The sequence below is a fragment of the Canis lupus genome, chromosome 14, assembly GCF_048164855.1.
Source record: "Canis lupus baileyi chromosome 14, mCanLup2.hap1, whole genome shotgun sequence".
Classification (NCBI taxonomy): Eukaryota; Metazoa; Chordata; class Mammalia; order Carnivora; family Canidae; genus Canis; species Canis lupus.
In genome coordinates this window covers 11505273-11521833 of record NC_132851.1, presented here as the reverse complement: position 1 = coordinate 11521833, position 16561 = coordinate 11505273, and the positions used below count along the sequence as shown (strand labels likewise).

The 16561-nt window shown below is 43.0% G+C and overlaps 1 protein-coding gene across 2 annotated transcripts in view; it reads right to left on the bottom strand.

Annotated features, from left to right (window-relative positions):
* The window catches only part of TRHR (thyrotropin releasing hormone receptor), a 39553-nt gene extending 24528 nt beyond the window's left edge, over positions 1 to 15025 (bottom strand). The window contains exons 1-2 of one of the 2 annotated variants that reach the window (XM_072774248.1): positions 14904 to 15025; positions 13470 to 14512 (exon numbers count right to left, since the gene is read on the bottom strand). In XM_072774248.1, the coding sequence (XP_072630349.1) occupies positions 13470 to 14258 (789 nt within the window). In that variant the 5' untranslated portion in view covers positions 14259 to 14512; positions 14904 to 15025. The remainder of the gene's footprint in view (positions 1 to 13469; positions 14513 to 14903) is intronic. The other variant, XM_072774249.1, reaches the window with a different exon arrangement.
* Between the last annotated feature and the right edge of the window lie 1536 nt (positions 15026 to 16561).

Sequence of the window (16561 nt, the reverse complement as noted above, 5' to 3'; positions counted from 1 at the left end):
ACTGTACAAATCCCTCAGTATCCTAGCTAAAGACTTTGCTTCCTGATCCCTGCCTGTCTCATCATTCTCAGCTTTTGTTGTCTAGTCTTAATGGGCTATGTGCACTTCTCGGACAGATGGTTCTCCTTTCTGGGCCCCTGGCCTTTCCCTGTATAGTTTCCACTGCATAAACCATTTTCATTCCCTTCTTTACCTACAAAATTTCTATTAATTTGCAAGGTGAAGCTTAGGAATTCTCTTTCAGAAAGCCTTTTTGATGCCCATCTGTCGCCAAGCCATCTAGGTCAGTAGAACTAAAAGTACACCACTCTGTGCTTTTTTTGATGATCATACTTATTCCTTTACAGTTGTAATTATCAGTTTCCTTTCCTGTGTTTCCTATTAGACTGTCAACTTTTTGTGAGCAGGAGTTCTAACTTGTTCACGTTTGTATCCTAGTACATAACCCAGTGCCTGATACATAGTAGGTTTTCAAAGAAATCATAGATGAGTAGGGGCAAATCTGTCCTTACCTCCACGATTTTCCCATTTCCTATAATAACACATTGAAAGGATTGTAATAATTCAACCAGGATAATACTTCCACTGTGCACAGAGTTGGTTTATACAAAAGTATTGACTTGATTGCTCTTAATTGATTAACAGAGAAATAGCTGGAGATCCATCCTAGCACTTTATAATCTCTAGTTTACTATTTCTGTAAATTTACCCTGAATTGGAGCCTATTCCCATCCTTCCTTGTAGAGCAGAAAAATCTATCAGCGCACATTTTTTTCTCCTGCCCTCTCCCACCCACATGCGTGATCTTTCAAATGTTTGCCAAGTAGAATCAGTCACAAAGCTGAACTCCCATCAGAGGAAGCATGGGAGGGTGTCCGTCCAGCACGTTGCTGGAGGCTCCAGTTACTTGACTTTACAAATGATCTTTAAAAATTCATGGGATGCTCTGCACTTGCCCGGCCTCTGTTCTCTCTCACTCTCATGGTGGGTCTCCTTCTCTATGCTAAGAGCTGCTGCCTGCAGAAAATCTGCCAAGTTCTCCTAAGCCATAAATTCTGTTCAAACTCAAACAATGAAGGCACAGAACAGAGAGGCACAGGATGCTTTACCTACTTGCAATTACTCTGCGATTATGCTCAGGCGAACTATCCTACAGGTACAGGATAAGAGTCACCAGTGCTGTTTATGAAAGGTCACAGTATTTTCTTTTCCAGAATGATTTTATCTATTTTTATTACAATTGAATAGGGCTGTCAGGTGTTTTGCATTATTCATTCTATTTCGTGTGCACACTTAGCCTTGTTCAATTTTCAGAGCGAATTTAATTTGTGGCTTAAGTTCTTCTCGTGCACCTTGCATGCAGTTCTGAAGAGCTGTGTTCAACCCTAGTGGCAAGGCCAGGACTTCAGTTTTAGATAAATCCACTTACTCCTTCAACCAAAACTTGTGTCTCCTTGAACCTTCTCTCTCTCCTTGGCTCATTCTTCTTTCTTTATTTTCCCTCCCAACTGGAGGGAAAGCATCAACTAAAACTCTGTCTTTGGCCCTTTGGCTATGTTCCAAGAGGGGAAACTAGGTCTTTTAACTTTAGCAAAGACTCCAGTCCTCTTCCAGCCTCCTAATTATAAAGATTCCTCCAGAACTCAGTTTTTGTCAGCTGTCCTCTTTTCAGATTCAACCCTAATTATACTTTCTTTCCATTATTTTAATGAGCCCCAAAGGCATGTATCTTATCCTGACCACTCATCTTACAATGTAGATTGTTCTAGATCCCAAAGGCTTACAACCTAAATGTTCAAATCCTCTTCTACTGAATATGTCTGACAGTGCTTTTGGCATTTTTCCCTCCACATTTCTCTCAACAATTCCACCATTTGCAGTCTCCTGAAAAGAACTGCTAGAGTCATGCTTGACGCTTTCATCTTCCTCATTCCTTGCACCCGGTCTTTACTATTATTTATCAGTATGTCCCTAGGTGCCATGGCAGGCACCATGGACCACAAACCAAATGGGATAATGTTGCCACCACTGTGGGATGCAAGATCTAGTGGGAGAGACATTTGAGCAAAGTATTAGAGCAAGTGGTGTGCTGTACAGATGGGAGAACAGAATACTGCCCAGGGGAGGGAGAAGCACCAGCCACTGCTGCTAGTGGGCTTTGGTTGTAGGTGACAGGTCCAAGGAGGGGCTGCAGAACCCTGGCAGTAAGGGGAGTGTACCCTGGCGTGGACACATTATGAAGTGGGGCCAGTTTAGGAAACTGCTTGTGGAACGGTATGGGTGTGCTTGTGCTGGGGGACAGGGAGAAGGTGGGCTTGAGGGAGTAAGCAGGGAGCAACCCCGGGTGCCCCAGGATGCCATGCTAACAATGTGGTGTTTATACCTGGAAGACATATATGGTTATTGGCAATTCCAGGTGTCTTAGCGGTGTTATCAAATGTGCACTGTATAGGATCCTAGCAGCACTTTGTGGGGTGAACTGGAGGAGGGTGATGAAGGACTCCAGGAAGCCTGGGTAATAGGTCAGCAAGGCAGGGGTGGGCCTCCCGGTCGACAGCGCAGAGGGCTGAGGAGACACAGGTGCCAAGGAAGGAGCCCTAGGAAGGAGAGGTTGACACCAGAGCACTTTCCGTGCAAAACATTCCTGGTATAATGGCTTAAGGAGAGCTGGGAGCTTTGAAATAGGCATTTGTAGCATGTAAAGAAGGAACTGCTTAGAGTCCTGCAAAGGGCCACACAGAGGTCACCAGTGGGAACTCCAAGGGTGATGCAGCTGCCGGGTACCGCGTGCCACCTTCCCTGGCATCACTGGATGGCAAGCCCGAGAAGCTGGCAGGCCGCAGCTGGTGGCGGTGCGCAGGATTTCTGGTCTCAGTGATCCATTCCCAGCCTGTATGTCCTCCAGATTTACTTCCCTTGTCTCCCTAACATGAACCCTTGGCTCACGTCTGGCTAATCTCATCACTATTCCTCAGACAGAACACGCGTTTTTAAATTCTGGGCTTTTTTCTCCTATTGATGATACATCACATCCTTCCCTTCTCCCTCCTTTATCTGGGATGACCTCTCTTCTCTCCTTCTCTTTAACTAGCCCCCATAAAACCTCTAGATCCCTTTCATCTTACCAGCTCCAGGAAACTTCCTTGAACCTTTACCAATCTCAGCTTTATTTGATTTTCTCTTGCCCTTATGGTTGGAACTGTAAACTCTGGAGCAGAGGAGTGTGGGTTCAAATCCTGGCTTTGCCACAACTGTTTATGTAACCTAGACCACAACACTTAGCAGCCCCCAAAGCCTTCAAATCCTCTTCTATAATTAGTTACTACTTCTCAGAACTGTTGTGAGAATATAATGAGTCAGTTCACATAAAACAGCACAGAATACACAATAAGTCAGTGACACTTAGTTTCTATGTGTGTGAGTTTTGTATTGCACTTGTATTTCTCTCTGGGCACAAGGTAGGAGCTCAGGAAGTATTTGCTAATTTGATCTCTTTTTAAAACTTTTTTTTAAGGGGGGTTGGTCAGAGGGAGAAGGAAAGAGAATCTTAAGTAGGCTCTATGCCCAGCAAGGAGCCTGATGAGGGGCTCTATTTCACAACACTGAGATCATGATCTGCACTAAAATCAAGTCAGTCCCTTAAACAACTGAGCCTCCCAGGTGCTCCTAATTTGATATGCTGTTAGATGAACTTGGAAGATCTATCTCTATTATAACCTCTAAACTTAGTCTTCTTCAGGAAATAATGACCAGTCCACATTTCTGCTATTTCATGAGTAAGGAGGGAATAAATGCCCTTTAAATATAGCATATAGTTTAAATATATTAAATAAGAATTACTGAATACTTTTTATGAACTAGGCATTTCCTCACAGCAATCTTAATGCTAATGGGAGAGTGGGTCTCATTAGCATCCTATTTTGCGTATGAACAAATTGAAGTATGAAGAAGTAAAATAACTTATCCAAAGTAAAAGAGCTAGGATGTATATTTTTCTGATTCTAGAGCTAATGCTTACCTGCCTTCTAATACATGTCTAATATATGGCACCTCTTGACCCAATTGCAGCCTGAGTTGGAAACTTGAGATTCACAGATAGGTATAGAAGTGTCAAGAGTAGGGAGGGCTTTACAGGTGGGAAAAAAGTTACATGAGCAAGGTTGCAAGATATAAATGAGCCTGGTATGCATGGGAGAACCTGGGAGAACCTTGGTTTACATAAATGACAAACTTCTGCTGGTTGAAGGTGTTCTTGTTTCTCATGTTGGCCGGGTAAACGCCCACTTATCATTCTAGAGTAGAAGTGACTCTTACTCTGTTAGGGGCTTGCTTTCTATCTTTAACTACAGCATTTGCCCTTCTCTGTTGCCTCTTCCACACACTGTACAGCCCAACTTTCATTTCCAATTGTGTTTTGTTTTGTTTTTTTACAGATTTTATTTGAGAAGGAGCATGCGCATGAATGGGAGGAGGAGCAGAGGGAGAGGGAGAAGCAGACTCCCCACTGAGCATGGAGACCATGGGGTTCAATCCCAGGACTCTAAGATCATGACCTGAGCCAAAAGCAGATGCTTTACCAACTGAGCCACTCAGGTGCCCCTCCAATTGTTTTCAATGACAATCTTTCACATTTCACTGAAAGTTCCTTAAGATAGTGACTATCGCTGGTTTTTCGCAATGCCTGACTTGAAATTGGCACTCAATAAATGTTTATTGAATTAAAGAAATAATGGATAAACAAAGCCAAAATAATGATGAGAGGGTCAGATGTTAGAGTTTTAAAAGCTAGTCGGAGGAGATTGAGGATATTCTTTTTGAAAGATGGTGTGTACAAATTGTTTTAGGAAAATGAGTCACATAGGGGCACTCAGATTTATTCTCATTTTTATACCTCTGCTCATGTTGTTTCTCCTTCCCTGGGTTGCTATTACACTGCCTCTCTGCCCATCCTGTCCAGTGAGCTCTCTCATTACAGAAGGTATTTTAAGGCTTATTGGAAAGCCAACAGAATTTTGTATAAAAAGCAAATTATGATTTGAGTCTGCCATATTTCTAAGTTAGCATGTCCTGTCTGGGAGGGGGAAATCTCCATAAAAGTAAGTCTTTTCTACTCACATAGTCACCATCATACTGGGTAGCTGCTAGTTTGGAGTAGAAAGGGGATTTAAGAGGGATGCTTGGCTGGCTCAGTCAGTGGTGCATGTGACTCTTGATCTCAGGGTTGTGGGTTAGAGCCCCATATTGGGTATAGAGATTACTTAAAATAAAATATTTTTTTAAAAAAATAAGCTTAAAAGGGGATTCAATAAAAGATAAGAAAATTTTAGTTAAAATCAGAGAAGGATACGTCATAAATCAGCAACAATTTTTCATGGAGCAAAATAGTGTTGGAATTGATTGAGCCCCAAAGTAAGTAAGCATGCATATACTCTTATACTTTCATTTATTACATATGTAAAATTATACATCACACACACACTCACACACACAGAGAAGTGTGCTGATAATTACTTAACAATTGGCTCTCCACAGAAAAAGAGGGAGGCGCTGAATTATCATATTTCCTGATTTCTGTAGTCTACAAAACTCCACCCACAGCCAATTTTTAGCAACTAGTGTGACACCACTGAACACAGAGTCAGGAAGAGATGCTAACAACCTGCTCTTCCAAAGCCTATGCTTTTAGGCCACAACACACAACTGTGTGTATACATACTTTGGAACGCCCACTATATGCACTAGACACTGCACTGAGGTCACTGAGGATATAAAGTCCAACTCTTAAGGATATTAGCATCAGTGGGAAGACGGACAGATTAACAACTGTGAAACTTCAGAATTACTAAACTAGCAGTATATGCAAGGTATTATGGGAACATAGGTAGAGCACCTCACATACGTAGTTATAGTTAAGGTTTTAGTTATATAAGTCTGCCTGGGAAATTCTGGGAAGCCTTGATGGGGTGCTTGGGGCCATCATTTGATCTGAGACTGGGAAGATAATTGGGAGTTTGCCAGATGAAGGGCATTCTAGCCAAAAGGACATAAAAAGTTCAGAGAACTACAAATAATTCGGTATCACTGTGGCATACCAAGAGAATAAGCAGAGCACACAGGAAGGAGCTGGGATCTTATTTGTTAAAGCTAAGATGCTGAAATTGTAGGCCTCGGAGAACTATACACATCACTTGGATAACATATCTCTGTTAGAGCGGTCCCCTGGTGAGCAGTATACAGAATGACTTGGGGGAGACTGGAACTGGAACCCAAGCAGCTGCTGAGGTGTGTGCTGAATGACAGCAGGGAGAAGTGGTGAACAAGGACAACAGTGGTGGGAGTGGGGCACAGCAAATAGGAAAGTCATGAGCTAGAATTACTCAGACTTGGGAATATAGGGCAGAAGACACCTTCGAAGGGCTCCCAGATTTCTGGGTTAGGACTATCAGATAAGAAAGAGGAAAGTTGGGGTTTATGAGGAAAAATAATGGGTTTAGTTTTAGACATATTGGATTTGATGCACTTTCATAATGTCCTAAAAGCAATGAAATGTCTGCTAGAGCTACGTGCTAAAGACTCATAAGTGGGTGTGGACGAAAGCAGGTGGAATGACAAAGGATGAGGCTGCAGAAGCAAGAATGGAGTCAGATGCAGCAGGTCCAGACTTCCTTCACTGGACAACTGTATTTCATCACCCCACAGTAAGAATACAAGACTGTTCCATCCCTGGACCTGCCCAGTCATCTCCTGGCCTCTCCTCTGTGGAGCTCTGCTTCTTGCTTCTCTCCTGTCTTTGTAGTGCTGCTTTTAGACGTTCTGTGGATCTTTAGAGGCTCAACTCAATGCCATGCACTCCATAAAGCCTCCCTCCTCTCTCTCCTATTTCTTCTCCCCTCCTGATGCCATGCCCTCTATCTGGCACACAGTGAACTGCTTAGGCTTATTTGTGCACATTGCCAACAGTGAGTTCCTCTGCAGACAAAGAGTTCATCTCTGTGTGTCCCTGTGACTTCCATCCTTAGAACAGTGCTAGGTGCTTTTTGGATTGTGAGTGGACATTTCATAAATTGAGGATATTTCTGCACAATTTTGCTTAATGTTGACCTCCCTCTAGCTTTGTATTTCCCACCCTTCCCCAATTCATAAGGACAAGGTGAGGGAGCCTAAAGACATAGTGCCAGCCACCACACCTTCCTCTATCTGGAACTTAAGATATCTGCTCACAGTTTGAAGAATTCACAAGAGGCTATGTAAAGAAATATAGTTTGTCATTTTCAAGGTTAGCTGATTTTTTTTCAAAGATTTTATTAATCTTTGAAATTATTATTTTATTTGAGAGAGAGAGAGAGAGAGAGAGAGAGAGATAGCATGAGCAGGAGGAGGAGCATGGGAGAGGGAGAAAGCAAACTCTGCACTGAGCAGAGAGCTCAGTGCAGGGCTCGATCCCAGGACTCTTGTGATCATGAGTTGAGCCAAAGGCAGACACTTAACCAACTAACCCACCCAGGTGCCTTGTTAGCTAATTTTTTTTTTAAGTTTTATTTATTTGAGAGAGAGCATGAGCAGGGGAAGGGGCAGAAAGAGAGGGAGAGAACCTTGAGCAGACTCCCTGCCAAGAGCAGAGCCCAACGTGGGCCTTCATCCCATGACCCTGAGATCATGACCTGAGCTGAAATCAAGAGTCTGACACTGAATCAACTGAGCCACCCAGGCGTGTCTCAAGGTTATCTGATTTTAAGTGTGTGTGTGTGCGTGTGTGTGTGTATGTGTGTATGTGGCCAAATTAAGAATGCTATAGGAGTATAGGTTTCTCCTTTTTTGTGAGCATGTGGGAAAAATTTATTTTTCTCTACTGGTGAAATTATGGCTCAAAGCTGCAAATATAAAACTGGGAATAAACAATGTTCATCTAACCAAGGGACACAAAGCACGTAACTGCAGGGTAATTTCACTGAGTCAGTTGATGGGGTCTGTATAAAGTCTTTCCTTATATAGGATGTGAATGGGAAAATGAAAAGCTATTTTTTGATGATAATAATAAGCTGGCTCCCTTAGATACCTGTGTGCTAAGTGACAAAAATCACACTTTTTTTCATTCTTAGTGACCTTTATATTGTGAAGGGTATAGCTGAACCTAGACAAATGAAATAAATAAAACTATTAGAAATGAAAAATGGATTAAAGTCCCAGTAAATCTGAGAAACCTCTGATTTAGGCCTGATGCTGGAGGGTTTAGTATCACAAATTCACAAAGATGAACGAATGATTAAGCTCCCCGTACAACCTAAGGGATTTATCCTCCCAAACACCACCCTACTGCCGGATAGTTTACTGTTATGCCTCCTTTCCCTCCTGTTTTAGTGGGTTTGCCTTGTTTCTTCTTTAAAAAGCAGATAGCACTGGAGGCAAGAGTTGGCAGGAGGGAGGGGGAGAAGAGAAAACATGTATATAAGCCCTTTCTTTATCTCAGTTCTTGATTTTTCAAGAGCCCATTGCACCACTCAATCATGCCTACGGGACTGCCAAAGGGGCCAGAGATCAGTGAGAAGGACAAGCTGGAGGGAGGGGTAGTGGAAAGAACAGGCAAGAGGAGAACAAACATGAATTTTGTCACATGCACCTCATTGTATTTGAACAAAGAGTCTATGAGTAATTGTTATTCATCTTTTATTGATGAGAAAATCAAGCCTAAGAAAAAACTGACTCAATCTTACCCATTTTCTTTTACTTTGCTATTTTCCTTGAGAATATTAATTTCAACATTTTATGTAAAGGCAGGGTATAAATTTTACATACATGTACATATATATATTACTGTAATTATATAAAAAAGACCAAATGAAAACATAAGAAAAAGAATATAAGCAAATGCTAATGAACTGCGGTTTTGGGAGGTAGGTTAAGGGATGCCTTTTTTTCCTTATTCCTAGTTTTCTGTGGTTTTCCATAATACACATGATTGCTTTTATATCGTCATCAGCAGTAACAATAGCAACAGCAACAAAAGGCATGGATTGCTTTAAAAAGAAAAGCTTCTTTTGTTTCTTGGGCGAGCAATGTTCCCCTGTTAAGGTAGAAGGCTTGTAAGAAATTTATGGAAACAAAGACTGGTATTTTAAAGGCTTCTTTAGTCAAATAAAACCCATAATGAAAAATTTGCCATAAACTCATGGAGTTTGTACTTGGACTTTGTTCCACAGTTCTCCCACCTGACAAAAAGGAACTAATTAGGGAGACTCAGTGCAAAAGAAAATTGGTAGTCTGTTCCATACAATATTCTGCACACCCCTACACCCTATGGAAAGCAAATATTTGCATTGAATGTGTGTATGTGTGGTATAGTCTATTACCAAGATGTTCTTGTGCCTCCAAAATACCAAAGGATCCAATCAATTCCTTTGAAATATACAGTCAATAATAGAGATACGCTCCACACCAATGCCCCACATCGGAATAGACTAAACTGACAGGCTTTTTTGGCACTGTGTGGATAGAGCTGAGATGTGACAAATGGGATCATTTAATCTGTATCTCACCAATATCAAAACAACCAATTGTAAAGCAAAAGAGTTAGTCAGATAAATCTTTTGTCTACACAGTTCCAAGCCATTATTTTGAGTAGCTTCTTTCATTCAATTTGCCAAATATTTAGTCAGTTTCCTAAAATATAACTGAATCTCTAAATAATAGGGAAAAAAAGATCTGATCTGGATTTTCCACATGGGGGATACAAGTTAAAAATAAACAAAAATTCACATTTGTCCCTTACATATAAATACTCTTTTATTTCCTTTTTAAATGGAGTTCTCTGAGGCTATGCACATTTGACTTTAATAACTTGGTTAGAAAGATCTGTCCCAGAGAAAATATTTATTAAAATGTAAATTAATCTTGCCTGAAAGAAAAAAAATGCAGAGGAGATATTGAAATAAAAGACTCTTGGTTATAGGAGGTGGGGGTTTGAACCTTTTGAAGATTTAAGAAAAGAACCATTTTAGAAGAGAAAAATGCCAAATGAAAGGCACATTGATTTTGGACAAAGCTGGCTCCCCTGCACGGTTCTCACTCTGACTCATCAATCAGTGAACTAGTATCTTCTAGGCTCGGAGCCCTGATGCTGTGCTGTCTTCAGCTGGTGCATCTATGATGCTCACACCTCACCCTTTCTTTCTTTGAAACATGTCTCTGGTTCACACTTTCCTTTAAATTCTCCTGATGGAGAATCTTATTACCTCAGGCCTGAACCACTACCGACAATTTCCAAGGTAGCCTTTCTGCCACCAGTCTCCTGCTCTCCAAATGTGTCTCATCCACATATTGATCATCCCCCAAAACATTCTGCTCACTGCTGCTTCCTGCTCACCACCCTCATTATTTGTTGCCCCCGCATGAAGTTAAAACTCCTTTCTCTGTCGGATAGTTGGGATCCTTCACAGCCCCTTCTCTGTCTCTTACACACACACACACACACACACACACACTCCTATTAGTCCAATCTTTCTTTGTACTGCTCCCAGGTACATCACTCATTTTCATCAACCAAATCACTCAACACCATAAAAATCCCACCCATGTGCCCTTCTTTGTCTCCTCTTCAAATATAGAACATTCTCATCCCAACCACGTCCTTTCTGTATGGAGGCTGTCCTCTGGACTTTTACTTTCTAAATCAGCTCCATCCTTTCTGAGCCTTCTCAAATGCCACCTCTTCTATGGAGCCTTCTCTGATTCCTTTAGCCCTACAATTTCCTTTCTCTTCTCTGAATTCCCATCCCACCTGTAATCAAGATTGAATTTTCTGACATATTACTTAATTGCATTTTATTGATTTATATGTCATCGCATGTTTCTCTGCGAGGGCATTACTGGCATTTGTAACAGGGCACTTCATCCATGTGGAGGACTGTCTTGCAAATTTCAGGACATTTAGTGCCCCCTCTCTCTTGAATGCTATTTGACAGTGATAAACCCAAATGCTCTGAATACATTTCCAAATGCCTCAATTACTAAAAAGTTTCTTATTTTTTAAAAAATATTTTATTTACTTATTCTTGAGAGACACAAAGAGAGAGAGGGGCAGAGACACAGGCAGAGGGAGGAAGCAGGCTCCCCACAAGGAGCCCCATGTGGGACTTGATCCAGCATCCTGGGATCATGCCCTGGGCCAAAGGCAGACACTCAACCACTGAGCCACCCAGGCATCCCTAAAAAGTTCCTTAGAGAAGTTCTTCTATCATATACACATCTGTTCAACAACTAGTGCGTTTAAATGGTGAATTCACATACTATTTTAAGGAACAAATATGTATTTTTTCTTACAGTTGCCAACACACTATAAAACTAGGAAGAAGGCTAATTAACAGTCAGGTTTTAATTGCCACTTCATTTCATGAGATGTTTCATTGAACCCTCATAGCAACCCCGGATGCTGCTACTTACCTTCCTTTTCTAGATTAGGAAACTGAGACTCAGAGTTCTGTTCATTAAAGGTCATCCTGTTTGATTAGAACCCTAGCATTTAAGCCCAGGACTGTTTGAAACCAAATCTCTGGCTTTTTCTTCTACTACCGGCCTCTATAAAGAGGTTGTAACCGCTTTGAAATAGGAGTGTGAACATGTAACATAATTAGCAATTTAAAGCACATTATTACTGCTGATAGGTACTAATGACTACAATTGAGAAGGACGCTAAACCAATTTTTTTTAGAATTTATAACAAGAATATAAATTGGAGTCTAATGAACAAATTTACTCACTGACCTTCTTTGCTGCAGACATTAACCCATGGTTGATCTCTAATTGAGATGTACATATTCTTTACTTTCTTACTGTGTTTGTTAATGTTTGTCTTGGCAGATGGTCAACAGATCTCTCTAAATTTCCCTTAATCAAGTTTGGATAATGGATCCAAACATGCCTTGTATTACGTAACATTGCTAAACCCAAAGCAATAGGGATTGAAGAGCTAGCAATAGTTCTCAGGTCTTCCCTGTCCAGTATCGAGATACCTTTAATAATAAATGTTCTGCAAATCAAATCTCACAGTATCATTTAAAATGGTGTATACTCCCCTTTTAAGTTAGAGTTTCTTATTCATTTCATTTATATCTACAATACCCACACTTATTAGTAAGTAATTTCAGTGCATGCCCATATCTCCAATTAAAATTCTTCATCTATGAGCTAATCTAGAGTTTATGAAGTAATAGCATGTATAATCCACAGGCATACTTTAAAAAGTATGCTCAGTTTCTATCTATGCACACTGGAAGAATTGTATTGCTTGCAGGGGAAAAAAAGAGAGAGAAAGAGCCAGTATTGTCAGTTTCAAGTTTTCTTTTTCAGCTATGAGAATAAATGTTTACTATGTGTTTATTCTGTTTAGCAAAGAAGGAAAAGGAACTGAAAGCTAAGTTCATTAAATAACTTAGAACAATTGTGTAACTATGGCTGAATATGTACATAACAGTATTTTATTTCTATATTGTCTCATAAACCTCGTCTACTATAACAAAGTTGCACTTCATCCACCAGTAAAACCACTATTCAGCTGTAACCACATCCACATTTGGTGATCTGAAAGCATAAAGTCATTTTTAGTTATGCTTATCAGGAGAAACACAGTTAAAAAAACCTAATCATTCCTTGTAACAAATGAATTGAGCTTGGTGTTAGCCTTTTTATCACAACATGGCCTGAGCAGAGTGCATTTACAGTTTCTGCGTGCTGGGACACTTTGTAGGTTGCTGGAGGAGAGGGTGATAGAATCGTTCCTCCCTAAAACTAGTAAGTCCAAGACCAGGAGCCCCTCTCAGTTATATACCTCAGTGTGCAGCTGTAGAATGGTAGGAGAAGTTTCATTGTTGCTTTGACTCATCTTTCTCAAACTATCTTATCAAATCTTTGTCATGCCATAGAATTCTTAAAGATATCTAGCTGCTCCCCACAGAAGCCACAAATGGTACAAAAATTTTGATAACATTTCTCAGAGAGTCACAAACTCTTTAAAAGTGGATTTCTAGAATTTCTGTTTATATTCCCTTAATATCTTCACAACACCTACACTGATACCTAATGGTGTGCTGTCACATCTTCCCCACTTATTTTTATTTTTTAAGGATTTATTTATTTATTTATTTATTTATTTATTTATTTATTTATTTGAAAGAGGGAATGAGCAGGGGAGAGGCAGAGGGAGAAACAGACTAGCCACTGACTGGGGATTGATCCCAAGACCCTAAGATCATGACCGAGCTGATGGCAGATGCCCAGGCGCCCTCCCCACCTATTTTTAGATCTTCATTTGTTTTAGAGATGGATTTAATAATGTAAAGCAGAAGCTTACACTGTGAAGCATTTGCATGATTGCATTTTGATTTTGCCATCAGCTAAGTAAGGCAAAGTTGATCCCATCCTGTAAGGAACTCTATCCTACATTTCTTCTGTGGACTTGGTGGCTCACGTTTGCTTACCTGCTTCCTTGAAGATACTGTGCTGTTGAAACATCTATTAGAGGTCTTTGAATTCAAATTCTTGTTCTGATGGGTTGAGTCATTTTTCCATGTCTTAGAATTTTCTTTAGGATCTGAAGGAATGGGATTTAAGAACAGGATCCTAGCTATGAATCCATAGAGGACGGTGGCCAGTATCATTGGCACAACATAAAAGACACCAAAGTCCATTAGGTAAATAGGTGAGTAGTAATTCCTGGAGATCTTGTAGCCACAGGACACCACAATAGCATCTTTGTAAGTGCTAATATTGAGATCCAGCAAGAAGAACCAGAGCATACAGTAAATGGATGTGAAAGCCCAGACAAAGATGATGATCTTTTTGGCTCTGGAAAATGTGCAGAGAAACTGGGCTTTGATGGGGTGACAGATGGCTATGTACCTCTCAATGGTAAAGGCTGTGATTGAACAAGAGGATGCATTAATGCCCAAGTACTGGAGGTAAGTGATGCAGAGGCATCCAACATAGCCGTAGACCCAGGAGCCATAGATACTGTCTGTTATGTTGGGGAGGCCTGCAGCCACCAACACCATGAGGTCGGCTACGGCCAGACTCACCAGGTAGCAGTTTGTGGGGGTCCTCATGTGCTTGGTTCTCATGACCACCAGGACTACCATGATGTTGCCCACGATGCCCAAACCACAAATAATGAGCACAAGCAAGATGGTGACCACTTGGTATTCTAGGGCCACCACTGCTCTTGGCTGAAGCTGTGTTTGGTTCAGTTCACTTACGGTCTGGTTTTCCATCTTTACCGACTTGAAGTTTCTCTGAAACACTTCTCAAAACATCCTCTTCCCGGCGGCCTGCTTTTATCTCTGTGGTTCTCTCTCCCTGAGAAGGGTCACAGTCCAAAGTCATTCACAGCGTCACCATTTCAAAGGCAGCCAGTCACTGTGAGGCCCCTCTCTGTTCCTCTGCTTTCCCCTCCACCTCCCCGATACTGGGTCGCCAGTAACAGGGCTCACGGGCGCTTCTGGAAACTCTCTTCAGTCCAACTGTCCTGTAGGATGGAGGAACTGTTTCTGACCAGCTTAACTAGAGGCACCTGTTTCCTCTTGCGGGGGGGGGGGGGGGACACCTAAGAGAAACCGAGGAAGCTCCCTCTTTTGCAAGAGCTCCCGGAAGGAAAAACGAAATATGTGCTCGCTGAGAGCTGAAAGATACAGAGAAACCTCTCCGATGCTCGGGAAAGTGCAAAGAAGTAAAAGGGACCAGGGACGGGGAAAGCCCGGAGGCTCGAGGATGAAGCTTCGTAGCAAAGTAGCGTTTGCCCCCTTTGCTCTCGGGAGGGGCGGGGGGATCCCCCGGCTGCAAAACCGCCAGTGGGGGCTGTGGCCGTTCCCGCTGCCCCCCGCCCGCCCTCCCCGAGAGGGGCCGGTTTCTTCTCTTACCTTTCGGTCCGCGGCGCTCGCTGCCTTGCGCTCTCCTCTCCGGGCGGGCGAGGCCGGACTAAGCGCAAGTTTGCGGCCCCGCGGGGGGAGGTCTGCTCGGCTCGCTCGGCGCCCGGACCGCGGCCCCGCGAAGCCCTCGCGCCGCAGCCCAGCGCCGCCCGAGCGCACAGCCGCAGCCGCAGCCGCAGCGGGAGCGGGAGCCGGAGCGGGAGCGGGAGGAGCCGGAGGAGCCGGAGGAGCCGGAGGAGCCGGAGCGCGAGCCGCGCCCGGGCAGCCGCGGGGCCGTCGGGTCCTGGGGCGGCCCCTGACCGGCGCCCCCGCCGCGCGCCCCGCACCCCGCACGCCCAGCCGCCCGCAGGGCCTCCCGCTCCCGCACCCGCTCCCGCACCTCCTCCCCCGGGAGGATTTCCTCTTCCAGGTGCCGCCGACCCCCGCCTGGCTCTGGAGGGTGCGGATCGCAAGCAGGGGCGCCGCAGGCAGCGGGGGTGGGGGCTGGCTTCTAGCCCAAGTGCGGCGGGAACTCCGGGACCCCAGCGCCCCGACTGCCTGGGTGATAGGACTTTGGGGAGAGCAGATCCTGCTCCGCCCAGACGCGGCCCTGAAGCTTGAAATAGCTGCGTGAACTGCAATCAACTTCTTTCTCTACGATGGAAACCCTTGAACCATTGCTCCAGTGAACCTGTGAAACTGGCTCCCCCTCCCCTGTTACATGAACGGAAAAATGAGTGAAAATGGCTATTAAAGCATTTCAGCGGCAATCTTCTGAGGCTCATAAAAATTATTTTTCTGACAATTGATTCAGCTGAGAATATTGACTTAAGGCTGCGGACGGTCCGTTAAGTTTGGTTTTCAACTCTGGTTCCGCACAGCTTAAGAGGATCTCTCCACCTTTCTGGGCGGTCTCCGCTCTCCACCTGCCTCCCTGTACCAGCCACATATACCACCCAGCTATGTTTGGTGTCCACTTATTTCCAGGTGAAAACACACCCAGTGGAAATCTAGGCCAGGGCCACTGTGGCACCACAGCTCTGAGATGAAACTTCATGGATGCATCTTTTTCAAAAATGTGTACTTAAGCTTAATTTCTTTCTTTAAAGTGGTCCGCAGGCAGATCCTTACAGTTTTCTCTATTTTAAGATGTTTAGATGCTCTTCCTTCTAGATGTCGATAGAAGTGTACAATTTTGAGTATATGCAACCATGGGGATATCTAAACCATGTTCATGGCTAGGTCCCAACAAGATGAACATAAAGCTCTGGATCATATTGAGTAATTCCACCCTCTGAACCGCCGAGTGCTCCTTGACTCTCTACTTCTCTTTTCAAATCATCCTATGACCAATGAACCACCCATGACCCAGATTCAGCTTTGAGACATTTATTGTTTGGTTTGTACAGTGTAGGCTCAAGTGTGATTGAAAATAATTTGATTATTGTCTACTTCTCAAAATCGGGAGATTGTATACTAAATCTGAATTTCTGCCTCTTATAAAGATTAGAAAGATCTGGCAATCCTGGGCCTCTCTCTATTCCTTAATAGAAATAATCACCTGAAGTTGAGTTGTGGCTATGGGCAGCAGTTTGCGGGGGTCCTTCACGCAGGGTGCACCTGCTTCCATTTCCTCACCCCACACTTCCTCCCTTTTGTCTGCCACACAT